Source organism: Onychomys torridus, chromosome 1 (assembly GCF_903995425.1).
Source record: "Onychomys torridus chromosome 1, mOncTor1.1, whole genome shotgun sequence".
Lineage (NCBI taxonomy): Eukaryota > Metazoa > Chordata > Mammalia > Rodentia > Cricetidae > Onychomys > Onychomys torridus.
In genome coordinates, this window is record NC_050443.1 from 61,646,125 (window position 1) to 61,662,356 (window position 16,232).

At 45.1% G+C, this 16,232-nt stretch overlaps 1 protein-coding gene, 1 long non-coding RNA gene and 1 other non-coding gene across 5 annotated transcripts in view; 2 read left to right on the plus strand and 1 right to left on the minus strand.

Annotated features, from left to right (window-relative positions):
* Positions 1-4,125: 4,125 nt before the first annotated feature.
* LOC118593422 lies at positions 4,126-10,618 on the plus strand. Its single transcript, XR_004946220.1, has 3 exons — positions 4,126-5,384; positions 7,193-8,120; positions 9,954-10,618. It is a non-coding gene; the product is annotated as an uncharacterized LOC118593422 (long non-coding RNA).
* Positions 8,563-8,690, plus strand: LOC118576938. The gene has a single exon (XR_004944128.1).
* Positions 10,619-11,719: 1,101 nt separating the features above from the next.
* Fsd2 (fibronectin type III and SPRY domain containing 2) overlaps positions 11,720-16,232 on the minus strand; it is a 29,085-nt gene continuing 24,572 nt past the window's right edge. For all 3 annotated transcript variants that reach the window (XM_036205728.1, XM_036205739.1, XM_036205719.1), the window contains 2 exons: positions 14,453-14,629; positions 11,720-12,511 (listed from right to left, as the gene is read on the minus strand). In XM_036205728.1, the coding sequence (XP_036061621.1) occupies positions 12,250-12,511; positions 14,453-14,629 (439 nt within the window). In that variant the 3' untranslated portion in view covers positions 11,720-12,249. The remainder of the gene's footprint in view (positions 12,512-14,452; positions 14,630-16,232) is intronic.

Below are 16,232 nucleotides of genomic sequence, written 5' to 3' on the forward strand. Positions count from 1 at the left end.
CATACCAGGGCTTCTAAGGTAGCCTTGGCTGTCCTGGAACTCACTCTGTAGACCAGGCTGGCCTTGAACTCACAGAGATCCGCCTGGCTCTGCCCCTGGAGTGCTGGGATTATAGGCGTGTGCCACCACTGCCCAAGGCCACACCTTCTAATCCTTCTCAAACAGTTCCACTAACTGGGACCAAGCATTCAAATACATGAGCTTATGGGAGGCCATCCTCATCCAAACCATCACAGTTGTTTATAGTAGCTTTATTTATAAGTGCAAAAGCTTAGAAGCAACCAAGATTTCCTTCAGTAAGCCAAGGGATAAATTATAATACACGTAGATAATGCAATGCATTGCTAAAACCAACCAACCAACCAACAAACATGGTCCTTGTGAGATGACTTAGTGGTCATCTCACAAGACACAAACAGCCAAATCTGACAACTTGAATTCCATCTCCAGGCCCCACATGGTGGAACAAGAGAACTGACTTACTCTTGTAAGTTGTCCTCTAACCTCCACACACTTGAGTCCCAACCCAATCAATCAATCAATGTAATAAAAAAATTTTAAATAAGCAAACAAAAAGACATTAGAAAAACAGCAAAAGAGGAAGCAAAATCATTACAAAAACTAAAATTGTAAGATGAGTCAGGCATGGTGACACACCTTTGATCCCAGAGGCAGGCAGATCTCTGTGAGTTTGAGGCCATTCTGATCTACATAGGGAGTTCCAGAACAGCCAGGGCTATGTAGAAAGACTATGTCTCAAAAAGACAAAGAAAGAAATAAAGAAAAAAGAAAAAATTCAAATTATAGCAGAAAGTTTAAATCCCCAAGCTGCTTCTTTCAAGACATCAACAACATAAATTTCAACTGGGACCAGAGAGATGGTTTAGTTAGTTAAGACACTTGCCACAAAACTTGATGACCTGAGTTCCCAGGACATGTATGATGGAGAGAGAACAGAATAAATGTCTATGAACTTAATTTAGGAAAAAGGAAAGCAAAAGTGTGTAAGATCACATATCAGAGTGTAAACAGTCATGTGCAGAATTTTGCTTGGTTTTTGTGGCAAAATCTTTGCTATTTCACACACTAGTCTGGAACTCATGGACTCCAGGAACCCTCTCACTTTACCCTCTGGAGTAGCTGGCTAACAATTTGAAAACCTATTATCAATGGATGATTTCCAAGCAAAATACAATTTATCAGAATCCCAGAAGATCTACACTGTAATGTCTCTATTATTCAAGTTTCAAGACAGTTTCACACTCAGTTTTCTGTCCAAATGTAAAAGCAAAGATTATCCTAAAGTTTCTTACTTTAGTTTTTCAGATCATAGAACAGTATGAAATGCTCCTTTTTACCACTCTAAAGGCAGTGGGACCTGGGAGTGGAGCCTAAAAACGAGGTGGACGAATGTCTCACGCAACAGCCAACTTTATTCAGAGCAGAGACAATTTCTCCTCTGAGGGTTAAGAAGAGTCGTACAAGCAAGGTGTTCAACACAAGGACAAGTCACATGTGGCAAAAGCATGTTTTCCCATGGAGGCACGCGAATTAACAGCAGCTGAAGTAAACTCAGTCCTAACTGCTACACCTGGAGGAGCATGAAAACACAGTCCAAGAACAACTCTGTGTTTTGAAGAAACTGAGGTCACAAGATTCTTGTCTTATATTCTTGGAGTTTTCTCACAAGTACTCAGAATTTTCACAGGACTTCATTCTTGGACTGTGTTCCCATACTCTCCAATTTAAGGAATCTACTATAACTTTAAATAGCAGCACTTAATTAATACGGTAGAGTTGTGGACATGCGTTTCAGTCTCACGACAGATTCCAAATGTCAGTACATGGACGCTAACAGTGTCCCAAAAGAATAACATGCTCTGACCTAAGAGTTATTGCAGACTTTCTTAGTATTCTAATCAAAATGTAGATTTGCTGATCGGTCTAGAGCTTTGTCTCTAGGTGAGTTTAGCTTCAAGTTTTCTCTTGCGCTATCTTTGCCAGGTTTAGTAATTAAAACACTAACGGCATTGGCTGGTTTTGTGTGTCAACTTGACACAAGCTAGAGTCATCAGAGAGGAAGGAGCCTCAATTGAGGAAATGCCTCCTGAGATCCAGCTGTAAGGCGTTTTCTCAATTAATTATTGATGGGGGAGGGCCCAGCCCATGGTGGGTGGTGCCATCGCTGGGCTGCTGGTCCTGGGTTCTATAAGAAAGCAGGCTGAGCAAGCTATGAGAAGTAAGCCAGTAAATAGCACCTCTCTTTGGCCCCTGCATTAGCTCCTGCCCCCAAGATCCTGCCCTGTTGAGCTCCTGCTCTGACTTCCTTCAGTGATGAACAGCAATGCTGAAGTGCAAGTCAAATAAACCCTTTCCTCCCCAACTTGCTTTTTGATCCTGGTGTTTCATTGCAGCAGTAGAAACCCTAAGACACTAAGGCTTATGATATGAGTATTTTCTTATGCTAAAACACAGAATCCATGACAGCAAATCAGGCAGGTAAAGGTGTGCAATTTGATGGCAGTGTTCCAGGCAGTGAAGCCAGGATGCCTACTCCAGGGTGAGAAAAGCACAGGCCATGCCTAGAAAAATAGGAGTGGGGTCTCACTGCAATGCCCTGGCTCTCTGTCCTTTCTTACTCCTCCTCCTCACTGTGTAGTTCTGGCAGCCTGGAACTCTCTACAGAGACAAGTCTAGCCTTCAATTCACAGAGATCTGCCTCTGCCTCCTGAGGGCTGGTATTAAAGGAGTGTGCTACCATGCCCAGAAAGTTACATCTTCTTAAACGAGTAAGAAAATTTAAATGGGTTTGGCTCAAACTGGTAACAAATTAACATTTTGCTTCTGATTTTGTATATGAAATCCAACACTTTGGACTGTATGTAAAGATCCTTTCTTTTTTAAACCTGCTTTCATGGACCAATTCTTGTTTCCTGTCTTGTTCCTTTTGCTTCAAAATCTGGCCCCAAACTTCAAAGATCCAAAGGAACTGTTTCAATTCATTCCTACAGCCAGCTTTTGGTTTGCATATTTCTGGAGAACTCTGACAGTGTACTGGGGTGGCTAGTGCTGCCCCCAAAGTTTATGTCTTTCCTGCAACCTCACAATGTGAACTTACTTGGAAATAAGGCCACACTGCACATGTGTTATGCTGGAACCAGATGGGCTTTTTTTGTTTGTTTGTTTGTTTGCTTTTCGAGACAGGGTTTCTCTGTGTAGCTTTGCACCTTTCCTGGAACTGGCTTTGGAGACCAGGCTGGCCTCGAACTCACAGAGATCCGCCTGCCTCTGCCTCCCGAGTGCTGGGATTAAAGGTGTGCGCCACCACCGCCCGGCTTCAGATGGGCTTTTTAATCCAATAGCATTGATGTTTTTTATAAGACACAGAAACAAGCAGAAATAGGGAGAACGCCGTTTGAGGACAGAACGGAGTGAGGCTCCTCCAAGAAATAGCACACACATGAGTCTAGCAATCACCGGAAACTAAGAAAAGGCAAAGAAATCTGTTCAAAACAACAGAGGAAGCCTGACTCTACCAAGATGCAAATGTCAAACAAGTCTGTGGTTTAAGCTCTCAGCATTTTGAGGCCTCCCCCCCCCCCCCGCCCCCTCTCCGGAAACGAATCCAAAAGGGATTTTACTTATTTTCTTAGACTCAAAATTACCACGTCCCCGACCAAGGAAGGTCAGGACGCTCTCCATCCCTTCCTCGGTGAAGATGCATGGGCTTGCAGCCAGGGGAAGAAGGCTACCGAGTAAAGGCCCCACGGAGGTGCCGAGCAGACCGTGCTCTATGGCAGGGTGGCAACACTGAACAACAACACTAAGAAGCTTAACAGCCAGGGCTGGGTGGCGCAAGGCCGCCAGGAGCGTCGCCGGGGCGGGGCGGCAGGCTGCAGTCTCCGGGATGATGGCTCCTGCAGGGGGAGCTGAGAACAGCACACTCAAGCCGTGGAGCAGCCCTCCACACCCACCCAGGAACCGAAAGCCTGTCCCTGAGTCACCCGGGCCCTGTCGCCAAGCAGCAAGCCAGAGATTGGTGCCGCGCTGCTGCGTGAGGCGGGACTTCCTCCCCCACGCCGGAGACCGGAAGGGGACTAATTTTCCACCGGAAGGAGAGAGAAGTTGAGACCAGGAGCCGGACACCTGAGGCTGGCCGCTCTTGTCGCGTGAAGTTGGGCCAGTATCTGGCCTTCTGTTGCGGCGGCGGCCGTGACGCTGTCCCGGCAGGCTGGCTGGCGTGGCAGGCGTCAGAGGAAGGGGAGTAGAAGAGCTGGGTAAGCCACCCGGGCGTCCATCCTGCTTCTCTGTGCTTTATTTTCTCCATCTTTTTAAAAAGGAGGATTGAAAGCCCACGGAGCTGCGGTGGTGGGTAGATGTGCAAGAAGACATACGCACTCACACATGCATAATACGTACATACATGCATACACACGTACGTATTCCCATTCACAGAGCTGATGAGTATCGGCTGTACAAATCCAGGCATTCCGAGTCCATGACTCTTGTTTGAGGAATCACCTGTAGCAGTCATTTTAAACACGCACGCACGCACGCGCACACTCACGAAGTTGGTGATTTTATGTCAGCAGCGTCATTTGGTATTAGAAATGGAACGAAGACATCTTGATAATACATCTTATTTCAGCTTCAACTGAAGAGCAGCAAGGAGACCGGTGGGAAGTCGCACTGTTTAAGAATGGGGTCATGACTAAAATCTCATTTCCAGCTCAGAATTCTTGTACACAGTAGTCTATGCAAATTGCTTTTAAATTGCTTTCAGATGGTGTGGGTGTATGGTTAGGAGGTTGGAGACTTGAAGAGAGTGAAGAGGGTGGTGAGGAGCACTTAGATACCAGTTTAATGGCTCAGTAGGTAAGAGCATTTGTGGCTCTTATAGATGATCGGAATTTGGTTCCTAGCACCCATATCATATTGTTCACAATGACTTTTTGTTGTATAGGCAAATGGTTATGTTGAATTGTGACATGGGCAGAAGTAGCACCTGAAATGCAGTAATATGCACAGTATTAGAAGCTGTATAGTTCTAGATGCAAGGATACAAATGGACTTACATTTTGTATTTTCTTTAAAAATCCTGTTGCTGGTCATTCCTGCCAGGAATTGATACCAGGGCCTTTAACATGTGTGCAAGCTGAAGCCTCAGCCTTCACTGCTTTTATTGTCTTAAGTAAATGACTCAAACCTATTTCTAGAGACTTACCAGTTCATTGGATTTGGACGTGGACCAGTGACAGGTCATTTCCATTTCTGCTCCTTCTGTTGGCCAGTTAACTGCGTCTTACCTTCTGCTGGTGACCAGCTGTGTTCTGTTCTGTTTCCACCTCCCTTCTCTCTTTAGCATGCTCATGAATGTTTAATTGGTAAGTAAGTATACAAAAACACACCTGTTACTGACTATAGTTATGTAAGTAGGTAAGTGTTGTTTAAAATTTCTTGGGCTGGGGATGTAGCTCTGGCAAGGTGGGTACCTTGTGTGAGTAAGACCCTGGGTTTGATCCCCAGGGTATAAGGTGGGAGGAGGGGAGAATCCATAAACCCTTGTATAAAAATCTTTGTCAGTTAAATGTTATTTTTGAGAAATTGGCTTAGGGTACTTTGAAGAGTTGGGAAAATACATTTCTGGACTAAAATAATGGACTTCAGGACCCCGCTATGAAAATTCTGACCATCCACTGCCTTGTTAGAAAAGGATGAGGAGCTGGAGAGATGGTTCAGTGGTTAAGGGCACTGGCTGCTCTTCCTGAGGACCTGGGTTCAATTCCCAGCACCCACATGGCAGCTTATGCCTGTCCGAAACTCCCATTCCAGGGAATTGGACACTTTCACACCAATGCACATAAAATAATTTTTTTAAAAAGGATGAGATTTCAGGAATGATGGAATGATGAGGTGCTTCTGTTTGATTTCTCCTCTCAGAATATTTAAATCTGAGCAAAGTTGTTTAGAGAAAAGGACTGTTGCTAAGTACTGAGTTACTTTAATTGTTGCTTTCTGTCACTTTGTGAGGGGGTCTATAAAATGATTTTTAAAGACACCTCACAAAGGAGGAGGAATCCGGTAAATAGCCGTGGCCTTTACGAGTTTGCCATTACCTTTACAGGGTATAATTTCCTCGACGAAAACCTTAGATTATAAACTGTTGGGGGTGGCCTCTGCAAACATGACACTGCCAGCAGTGTCAGTCCATGTGAGGCAAGAAGGAAGTTTGGTTCAGCAGGACTCAGTAGCTGGCATAGGCTCAAACCTCTAGAGTCTGACCCTAAAAAGTGGTTTATTTTAGGCATATTTAAGATAGTACAATTTGGAAAAAAAGTTTCCATGTGTAACACAATCAATCCCGTGTGCACAATAAGGCATAATTACATTGACACTCTTTTCAAAGTACCTGTCACCTCTTCTATAGAGATAAATTCTATAGGTAGACTACATGTGTTAAAGGGCCTTGAGAAGGATCTGGTGTGGTTTCAGACATGTAGATAGTGCAAAGGTCACTAGGCTATTAGCCACCTTCAGTCCTGTTTGTAAGGATTGGGGGGCAGGTGTGGCCTGGCCCTGCAGATATCATAGAGGTCACTGAGACTATTAGCCACCTCTGGTCCAGTTAGTAAGAGTCTGGGGAAGCCCTGGCCATACAGATAGCACAGACATCACCAGGCTATTAACCATATTCAGCCTTCTGGGTGGAAAACAGATTGTATATCTCTTCCTTTGAAAAGGCAGTCCTTTACATTTAACATTCCTAATTTCCCTAGTGTTTATCTGTGAGCACAAGGACTTTGTGCTGTCTACAGTAAACTAGCAGATAGCCATGTTGTGCCATGCTCAAAGTATCAGGTAGATAGTTAAACTTAGTAGGTCAGGAGTAACTTGGACACACTAGTCTCCAGGATTATGAACCAAATTTATGATTCAGAGTACTTCAAATAGCATATCATAGATCTTTGGGCTATTTTAAAAATGGTCAAAACTATACCAAGTATTAAATGTGTCAGTTTTCTTGTAGTAATGGGGGGATCATTCTGTATCACACTCAACACCACCCTTGGTTCTTCTGCACTTTTTCATCCCACAACCCCCAAGAGCATACACCCGACAGTGCTTTGATTTCTAATGAAAAAGCTTTTCCTTTGATTTGTAAGCTAATTTGATGTCTTGTGTTTCTCTTCAGGTATGAGTTCCCTGAAAGCAGGGAGCAGTTGTTTCCATGCTCTGAGTATTCAGAGATTATGCAGCCACAGCATATGCCTTTTATATGCATAATTGAAGGGGAGCAGACACAGGCCCGTGGTTGTAATATCGCCGCTTGAGTATTCTGTAAACGGTGAGTGTGTGGCATGTAACTTAGCTTGAGAGAGGTGGGAATTGGGCAGTGCTTCCCAGAGGCGATTCTGAGCCATACTTAACTTTTTCTAGCATGCTGTCTGTACTTTTGGATGTTGCTTCTTGTTTCTTCCTTCTCTCTTGCTACTTCCCCCTTCAGATTAGTGTTTGGGATGTGGAAGGAAATAGAGTAGACGGCAGAATGAGGGACAGGCTTATGGAAAGTAATGTCCACATCCAGTCAGTCCATTTCTAAGAAATAAGCTCCTGCTTTGTTAAAGGAGACAAGTGGGAAACTCAGGGTTTTTGGCTGGGTGCTTTCCCAGTGGGTGCATTACATCCTGTCTCCAAACCAGTCCGTTGAAATCGCTCAAGTTCCCTTCGGGTAAAAGATCCAAATGTAGGCTCAGGACTTGAGGGGGGAGGGCAGATTTGGGTCCTAGTTCATACTATGGAAGTATTTTGGCTTAGTAACTGCATGTTGTTTGAATCAGCTGTGACCTGTTTAATTTAAAAAACTCAAGTAAATGGTGGTTTAATTCTACCAAATTTGAGTGAGTGAAAACATCCGGTTAGAGAAACCGGATTCTGACAGAGTCTGAGAATAGGAAGAAAAGTCAGTCCACCTGTGAGTTGAGCTCCTTTATTTCCAGGATTGGTGTCAGCAGAAAACAGTGACGTGACGGGACACCGTGGACTTGACAAGAACCATGTAGCCACAGCTCTTTTGAGTGGCAGTGGTACCAGATCATCAGTACCCTCCTTGCTAATGACAGGTGCTAACTGGCAAACTGTCACCTTGCATTTAACTCTGTCAATCATTGGCAATAAGGGACATGTGTCTGCAACGTTCAGATCTCTTAAAGCCTACAGTTCTGAATTCTCTTTTCTTTATTGTCTAGGCATTTTAAGAACGGTGGTTTGTGGTTTAAAAACACGTTTGTAGCCTAGACTAGCCTTAGCCTTGTGGCAGTCCTCTTGCTTCAGCTTCCTAAGTGCTGAGATTACAGGGGTGAGCTACCATGCCTACCTTTTAGTTTCTTCAGATAGGGTCTCAGGTAACCCAGACTGGCTCAAACTTGCTATGTAGCTGAGGATGACCTTGAACTCCTGATCCTTCTGCCTCTACCTTCCAAGTTCTCGGATTACAGGCATGCCCAGGTAAAGAATAATAATGCTTTAAATGGTGGATTTAGTCATGGATTTAGTCATATCCTTCTGGAGACTAAGAAAACAAGAGTCCTTGAAGTCAAGCTGACTCTGCCTTTAGCCTCCTAAATGAAAAGGTAGATAGAACAGGTCTTGTTTGCAAAATAAATTCAAGACCTACTCATCTACCAACAGCCATTACCTACTTTCTGCTGTCTTAGCACAGGAGATAGTTGGAGTGAGATGATAGACGAGAGTGGATGGGAAAGCCAGAGTGGGCAGGGTCTCACTCTACCAGTGATAGGAAGGTGCCTGGAGGTCAGACAGGCTTTTAGAAAGTTGGGAAGACATTTCCGTAGTGCAGGATTTGAGAATCGTAGCAATTACAGAACGCCACAGCAGAGTAAATTGTGCTGTGTACAGCTTCTGGTGAGTGAGTCATTGTAGTGTGGTGATTTTACTAGATTGAGGGTGAGAAGTTGAGAATGCCCAACGGCCCATAAACTTGTTCTATTTTGTACTGATAGCCAAGTACATGCTTCAGAAATATTTTACTGCATGTGTACAAGTGATCATCATTTGAACCAGCAGGGAGCCCATTATTCTTTTACTTTGTGTGTGTGGGGGTGCAGAGGGGGTTCATGTGCCATGATAAACATATAAAGGTCAAAGGGCGACTTGCAGTGTCTTCCCTTCCATCACATGGGTTCTGGGGATTGAACTCAGGTCATCGGGTTTGGCAACAAGTACCTTACCTGCTGAGCCATCTCTCCAGTCCCGGGAGCCAATCAAATGTAACACTTTTTGCCATTCACGGTGGCTCATGCTTGTGATCCCAGCATTTAGGAAGCTGAAGCAGGAGGATTGCCATACATGTAAGATCAGCCTGGGCTACCTAGTGAGACACTGTCTCAAACAACCAAAACCAAACCATCACCACCAACCACAACAAAAACAAAAAAATAATTCTGTAAATAAAAACTCTTTAATTTGACTAGAAGTCAGTACTGTTTTATATCCCATGTTCCTAACTACTTGTTCATTCTATCTGCTAAAGATGTTACATTCTGGATAGCCTGGCTACTAAATGCTTGCTAGTTCCCACCATGCCCTGTGAAGGCTTTATGGATTCTTTCCCCTTTGCTCGGGTGGGGAGCCAGCACTTTTGGTGACCCAGTCATCACAGGAGTTACACAGCGAGACAGGGACAGCTGGGAGAAGAGCAGGTGTTAATGTAGTTTGGTTTAACTGCCCAGTGTCAGGGATCTTAGTCATAGTGGTCTGTTTTTAAAAATACTTGTCTATCCTGGGTGTGGTGGTAGGAGTTCAAAGCCAGCCTGATCTAAATAGCAAGTTCCAGGATGCTCCCCAGGGTTACATAGTGAGACCTTGTCTCAAACAGACACTCATACACACACACACACATTTTTTTAAATGTTACTGTTTCTGTTTTTTAACAGGTTTATCAGCAGGTTGCAGCTGAGCATGACCATGAGGTAAACCCTGCCCCTGGTTGAAATTTAGTTTCATCAGCTTCTGCATGGGATTGTAAGGACATGGAATTTATCACAAAATCCAGCAGGTTTCCCTCCCCTCTCCCCTTTAGATTTATCCTTCTTGAAGAAGATAACATGCTTAAACAAAGGTTCTTTATGGTTAGTAACTGTGATTCTTAAAGTTGGTCAACCCCTAGTTTAGGTAAATTTTAAATGTCAAAGGTCTAGATATCTTATTAAATTAAAAACAGTATTAAAATCTTAACAGGTGTCATGTTTTTGCCATTTACCCATGTTTGTGTTCTGTGTGATACATTCCAGGAATTCCCACAAGAACTCTGAAATCAAACTGACCATGTCTGTGATCCTTTTTTTCCCATTTGGTGTTTTTTCCTATTTCAGTAGCTGAGAATACCTTTCACTATATACACATGCATATTTCATTAACAGTTTCAGCCAGTTCTGTGCAAGGTTAGAGGCCCAACTTGGCAGGGCAGGTGTATGTGTGGTAGTAGGGGACAGGGCAGAAATAGGGAGAGACAGACAGACAGACACACAGAGAGAAGCTGTTAAACTCTCAAGTGATAATCAGAAGTCTGAACTGCTGCTCACACCAGTATAGTCTGGAAGGCGATGAGAGTTACTGTGTCAGAATTTGACAGTCTAGAAAATAAAGTTCTAAAGAGAAGGATGTTTCCCTTCAACAAAACCCTGGGTAGTCAGCGTAGGACTTTGCTGTGTTGGGTGGTATGGTGGGACATGGGACTCAACAGTCTCCTGCTGTTTTACAAGTGGACTTCTTGCTCTGCAGCTGGAGTCCTGAGCTTTGACAGTGAGATGCGCAGGGTATTGGCAATGTGAACAGGGGAGCCAGGAATGCAGCTGATGGAGCCAGGCACCATGGTCACTGAATGACACCTGAGAGCTGCTGGCTAGAATGTGTTCTTCTCACTAGGACCCAGCTCTGACTTTGGTGGGCTGATGATTACTTTGAAACATCATAAATATACCATGTGTCATTTATTACTTGGCACTTAGGTTTGTCATGGTGCCTCACATCCCTGAGACAAATACTACTTTTCCTTGTTTGAAGGGAAGCAGAGGTCTGTAAGGTTTTAGGCAAAGTAGGTACAAAATAGTAATCAGACCCAGTTCTTGGTTTCAAATCTGGCTGCTTACATTTTGTGACAATACCTAGAACAAATCATCACTAATGTTTTTTCTCATATCTCCATCTATCTCTGGCCCCTTCCTTAGCACATAAGCAAAGCGCCCCGTTCACAAGTAGAGCGTGTGTGTGTGTGTGTGTGTGTGTGTGTGTGTGTGTGTGTGTGTGTGTCCGTGTGTCCGTCCGTCCCAAATTCTTCCATATCCCTCCAACAAACAGCATGGTCAGGCCTGTGGTCGCTGGTACCAATTTCTGTCTTCGTCAGTGTTCTATTGCTGTGAAGAGACACCATGACCACGGCAACTCTTATAAAAGGTAATGGGGGCTCACTTACAGTTTCAGAGGCTTAGTCCATTATCATCACGGCGGGGATCATGGTAGCACTCATGGCACTGGAGCAGTAGCTGACGAGCTACATCCTGATCCACAGGCAGGCAGTCAGGCAGACTGGACCTGGCATGGGCTTTTGAAACCTGAAGGCCTATCCCCAGTGACACACTTCACCAACAAGGCCACACTTCGTAATCATCTTAATCCTTCTCAAACAGTGCCACTTCTGATGACCAAGCATTCAAACAGATGAGCCTGTGGGGGCCATTCTCACTCAATCTACCACAGTGGTCTTCAGATGAGGACCTGACTTCCTGGTACAAGGAAAAATACAAAATGGTATTTCTGCAGGGTTTTTTTGGCCTTCTTGGGTCTGTTCTTAGTAAATAGTGTAGTGTCACAATGTGCAGGGGCTGCTGAAGCCATCATGGCTTCCTGACCCTATCCCTAGATCTATAGGCTAGGAGACTCAAAATACTTTACATATCCACAAACAGACAAGTGCAGTTTGACCCACAAGAGCCTTTTGAGTTCAGAGTCTGACCCCTCATCTGACAGCCTGGTCTGATAATGGCTCCCCTGGCATCATGCAGGGAGCAGCACACTGGATGAGTCCACATCAGGTGAAATGGGATCAGTACACCATCTACCAGTCAACTACCATGAACTTCAGCTTGTGTTGGCCGCAGGAAACTTGAATACCAAGGTCAGCCAGCAAGGTCAGGGTGACTGAGGGAGAGGACAGGAAGACCTGAAACACCATCAGAAGGCCTTAAAAAAAGCGACATGCTTTGGCATTGAAATGCCATTGCAGATCTTTAGGCGTCCAGCCTTCTCCAAAGAAAAACAGGGATGCACAAATTGGTGGAGCTGACAGCTGAAGGTGTATAGGTGCTGAGCAATGTCCACGTTGAAAAAGGACAGCTTGGAGTTTTCATAGTCTAGCAGGATGCCGATCTTCTTTGGAGCAACTGTGATTCTTATATCTGGAGTTGTCCTGTTGTGCAGAAATTCATACCGGTGCCTGAAAGTGCAATGTCGATACAGCAGAGCTTTGGAAACTGCCGTGAGCTGTTTGCAGAGTGGTTAGTACTGACTTGAGTTCTATTCCTGCTGCGATTTTGCCTTTCTTGTAATCCGTGACTACCAAGTAACATGACATTTCCAAACTACTTTCTCTAACATTCATCCCAAAGTCATTTCAGACTTTCTTGAACGAATTCTGCACCTAAAAAAGCTTTTCTACAGAACCATGGACTTCCACTGCATCAGAATTGTACAGAAAGAAGAAATTTGAAGCTAGTGTGTGCCTCATTTTGGAGTAAAGACATTTGAAACAGGGAGCTCTGTAGGCCTTTATGGGAAACAGGCTCTCTCTATGAACTGAACCAGGACTCCATGACATCCAGTTCTTAAACTTGCAACTGAGCAGGAGCCTGCAGTCACCTGGCTGTCATCACAGGTGAGGGCTGAGCACTACCTGTACCCTTTTTGTTATATAACCTATGTGCTTTGGAAAGTGGCCCAAATCAAAACGAGCCACAGGACACAGACATCTGAAGAGCTGTGTTGTCCAGAACGTTGGTTCAGACTCCCTAGATCCACACTTGTGCCAGCGAGCTGGCTAGTCTCCATCTCTGTTCACCTTCACACTCCTTTAAACTAAGTAGCTACTAGGAAGCAAATGAGTCCCTTCCTTCTCTCTACCAATGGACTCAAGAGCAGGAACCAAAACTATGGGTCTAGTGGAGGACTTGTTCCACTGGCCCCCTTCTCCTTGCCCTCCCCGCCCCCCCCATATCAACTCCCATGCTTCCTTTATCTTCTCTCTCTGGCTCTGACCCTTGTTCTTTCCAAACTAAAGAAGCCTTTGAGCTTTATTCTTGGTTCAGGTTAAGTGTATGCAGAGCAATTCTTTCATCCCTAAAGTGGTTCTGAGGGTTAGCAGAGAGAGTCCAGTCTAATCCAAATCTCTCCAGGGAAAGCTCTATTCTCTCTATGCTTGGACATGACCAATAACATTTTAAGACCATGATACATGATTATGGCCAGGCTTCATCAAGCCAAAAAGTGTCAGAGGCTGCATCTCCCCACTCTTTGGGTTCCTGGCTGTCCTGGAACTTGCTCTGGAGACCAGGCTGGCCTCGAACTCAGAGATCTACCTACCTCTGCTTCCTGAGTGCTAGGATTAAAAGCATAGCACCACCACTGCCCGGCCAGAGGCTGCATCTTATAAGAGGTACTTAGAAAGTCGTTGGGACTTGGGGGCATGCATGTGTGCTTTGTTTTGCAAGTTTTCAAGTGAAGGAAGGTGGTTGCCATGGCCTTGTAAGTCCAAACATTGGCTTACATTGGCCAGGACTCTGGGACTTCTTCCTCCATCCACATGGAACCATTCCATGCAGAGCTATTCTACACAGTGGAACTATTAGCCACACTGACTTAAGATGGAATTAGGCTTCTACAGCAGCTATAAACTTGGAATACAGGAGCTGAGCATAAATGAAGAAACAGCCAGTGGTTAAGAACCATGCTTGTGGAGCCAAACTGCCAGGGATGGAAGCAAAGCTCTGATCATCCAGACTGGATGGGATATCCAGCTGCTGTGAGGGTGGCCTTTGATCACACTGTAGAAATACAGGACAGTATGGCCAGGCATGGTGGGGCATGCCTTTAATTCCACCACTTGGGAGGCAGAGGCAAGTGGATCTCTGAGTTCAAGGCCAGCCTGGTCTACAAAGTAGGTTCCAGGCTAATTAGGACTACACAGTGAGACTCTGACTCAATGGAAAAAAAATGTATAGGACACTTGGTACCTTTAGCTATTCTTTCTCTTTCAGAAGTGGGTGGTAACAACTCTTGGAATACCTGTGACTTTTCTAAGCAAATGTGTGTGCCTTGATTACTATTAGTAAACCTCTTGCGTCTTTCAAACCTTCACTTTGGGTGTGCAGATTGACTTTACCTTGTGGAGGCAAATGTGTGCCTCATGCACCAGGACAAGCAGTTTGCTCCCAGGTCTTCCTGTTTTGGTACGTCTTCACAGGCCACACCAATAGTGTAGTCCAAACGCTCATCCACCTCCACCTCCCAGTAATGGCGTCCTCGGACTGGAATTAGGTTTCCAATGACAGCAACACACCTGGTTTTAGAAAATAAAAGCATAGGGGTGGGAGTGGAGGGGGATGGGGTGAGGGAACGGGGTGTTAGGGTGCTTGTGTAATGTGCACAAGGCTCTGGGTTCCATCAAAAGGATAGCTAATGCTGAAGACTGGAATGTTACACTACCTGGCAATGGATGAGATTAACCCTGGAACCCACAGAACGGGTTCTGTTGCCTCTTAGAAATGGCTACGGAATTTCTAGTAATGAAGGCAGATTCACTGTAAGATGGGAAGGACTAAAGCAGTGCCATATGCTTGAAGTTTATGACTGGCCAGCCCTTGATCTGCATACAAAATAAAGACAAAGGATCTCTGAGGTAACCTTTTATGCTTGGGGTGACAGACTCCAGAGGCTGGGCTGGTGTAGACAGGGGGGCCTGTGCAAGTCTGACAACCTGAGATCCACCTCCAGATCCCACAGGAGGTGGAAGGAAAGAGTCAACTCCACAGTGATGTCCTCCAACCCCCTCCCCATGGCGTGTGTCTGTCTGCACTCACACGTGCATGCCACACACACTAATAATGAGAATGATAAAACTTTTTTTTTCTTATCTTTTTTTGAGACAGGGTTTCTCTGTGTAGCTTTGGAGCCTTTGCTGGAACTCACTCTGTAGCCCAGGCTGGCCTGGAACTCACAGAGATCCTCCAGCCTCTGCCTCCTGAGTGCTGGGATTAAGGGCAGGTGCCACCACTGCCTGGCTGAGAATGATAAAACTTTTGAAAGAAATTCATAGAGTGACCTAAAAGCAAGATAGCACATTCCTCACCAGTCATCAAAGCTGACCCCTGCCTCCACTGGGAACCATCACCCACAGCTCAGAGGGACATTTTGGTGTATAAAGTACTCAACCAAAGAAGGTTTCCATTGCAAATGGGGTCACATAAGAACCTTCAAAGTATCTATGTTTCATCTGTGTCAAGATTCCTGTTCTGGCCAAACCTTAGGCAGCCTCCAGCTGGAGAGATTTGCCCAACAGACATCAAAGATCTTCCACTCTTTAAGCCCCTGTTTGATTGCCCGAGCAAAGCTTTGGGAAGGCAGCCCACCTCTCTCCCTGTTGCAAGTTCAGCAACTCAAATGGAAACCATCATGTTCCTGCCCTCTCACCTGCCAGGGCCCTGTTTAAAGTGTAATGGAGAGGGGTATGTACCTCTCAGATCTTCCTTTTGGCTAACAGACTCACTGTTCAGGGGCTGGGGAGCTAGCTCAGTCCTTGCCTTGTAACTATGAAGACCTGAGTTCAAGGCCCAGACCCTATCTGAAAAAACATGGGGGCTGCAGAGATGGCTCAGTGTTTGCGTACTTAACCACTGGGTTTGTTTCTCAGCACCCCCATGGCAGCTCAGAAGTCCGTAACTCAGTTCCAGGGATCTGACTCCCTGTTTTGAACTCTGTGTGTATCAGGCACATGTGCTCAGACATACATGCAGGCAAACACTTGTACACACAAAATAATACAGCTTAAAATACATAAAGTAGCTGGGCAGTGACAGTGCCTGCCTTTAGTCACAGCACTTGGGAGGCAGAGGCAGGCGGATCTCTGTGAGTTCGAGGCCGGCCTGGACTACAAAGTGAGTTCC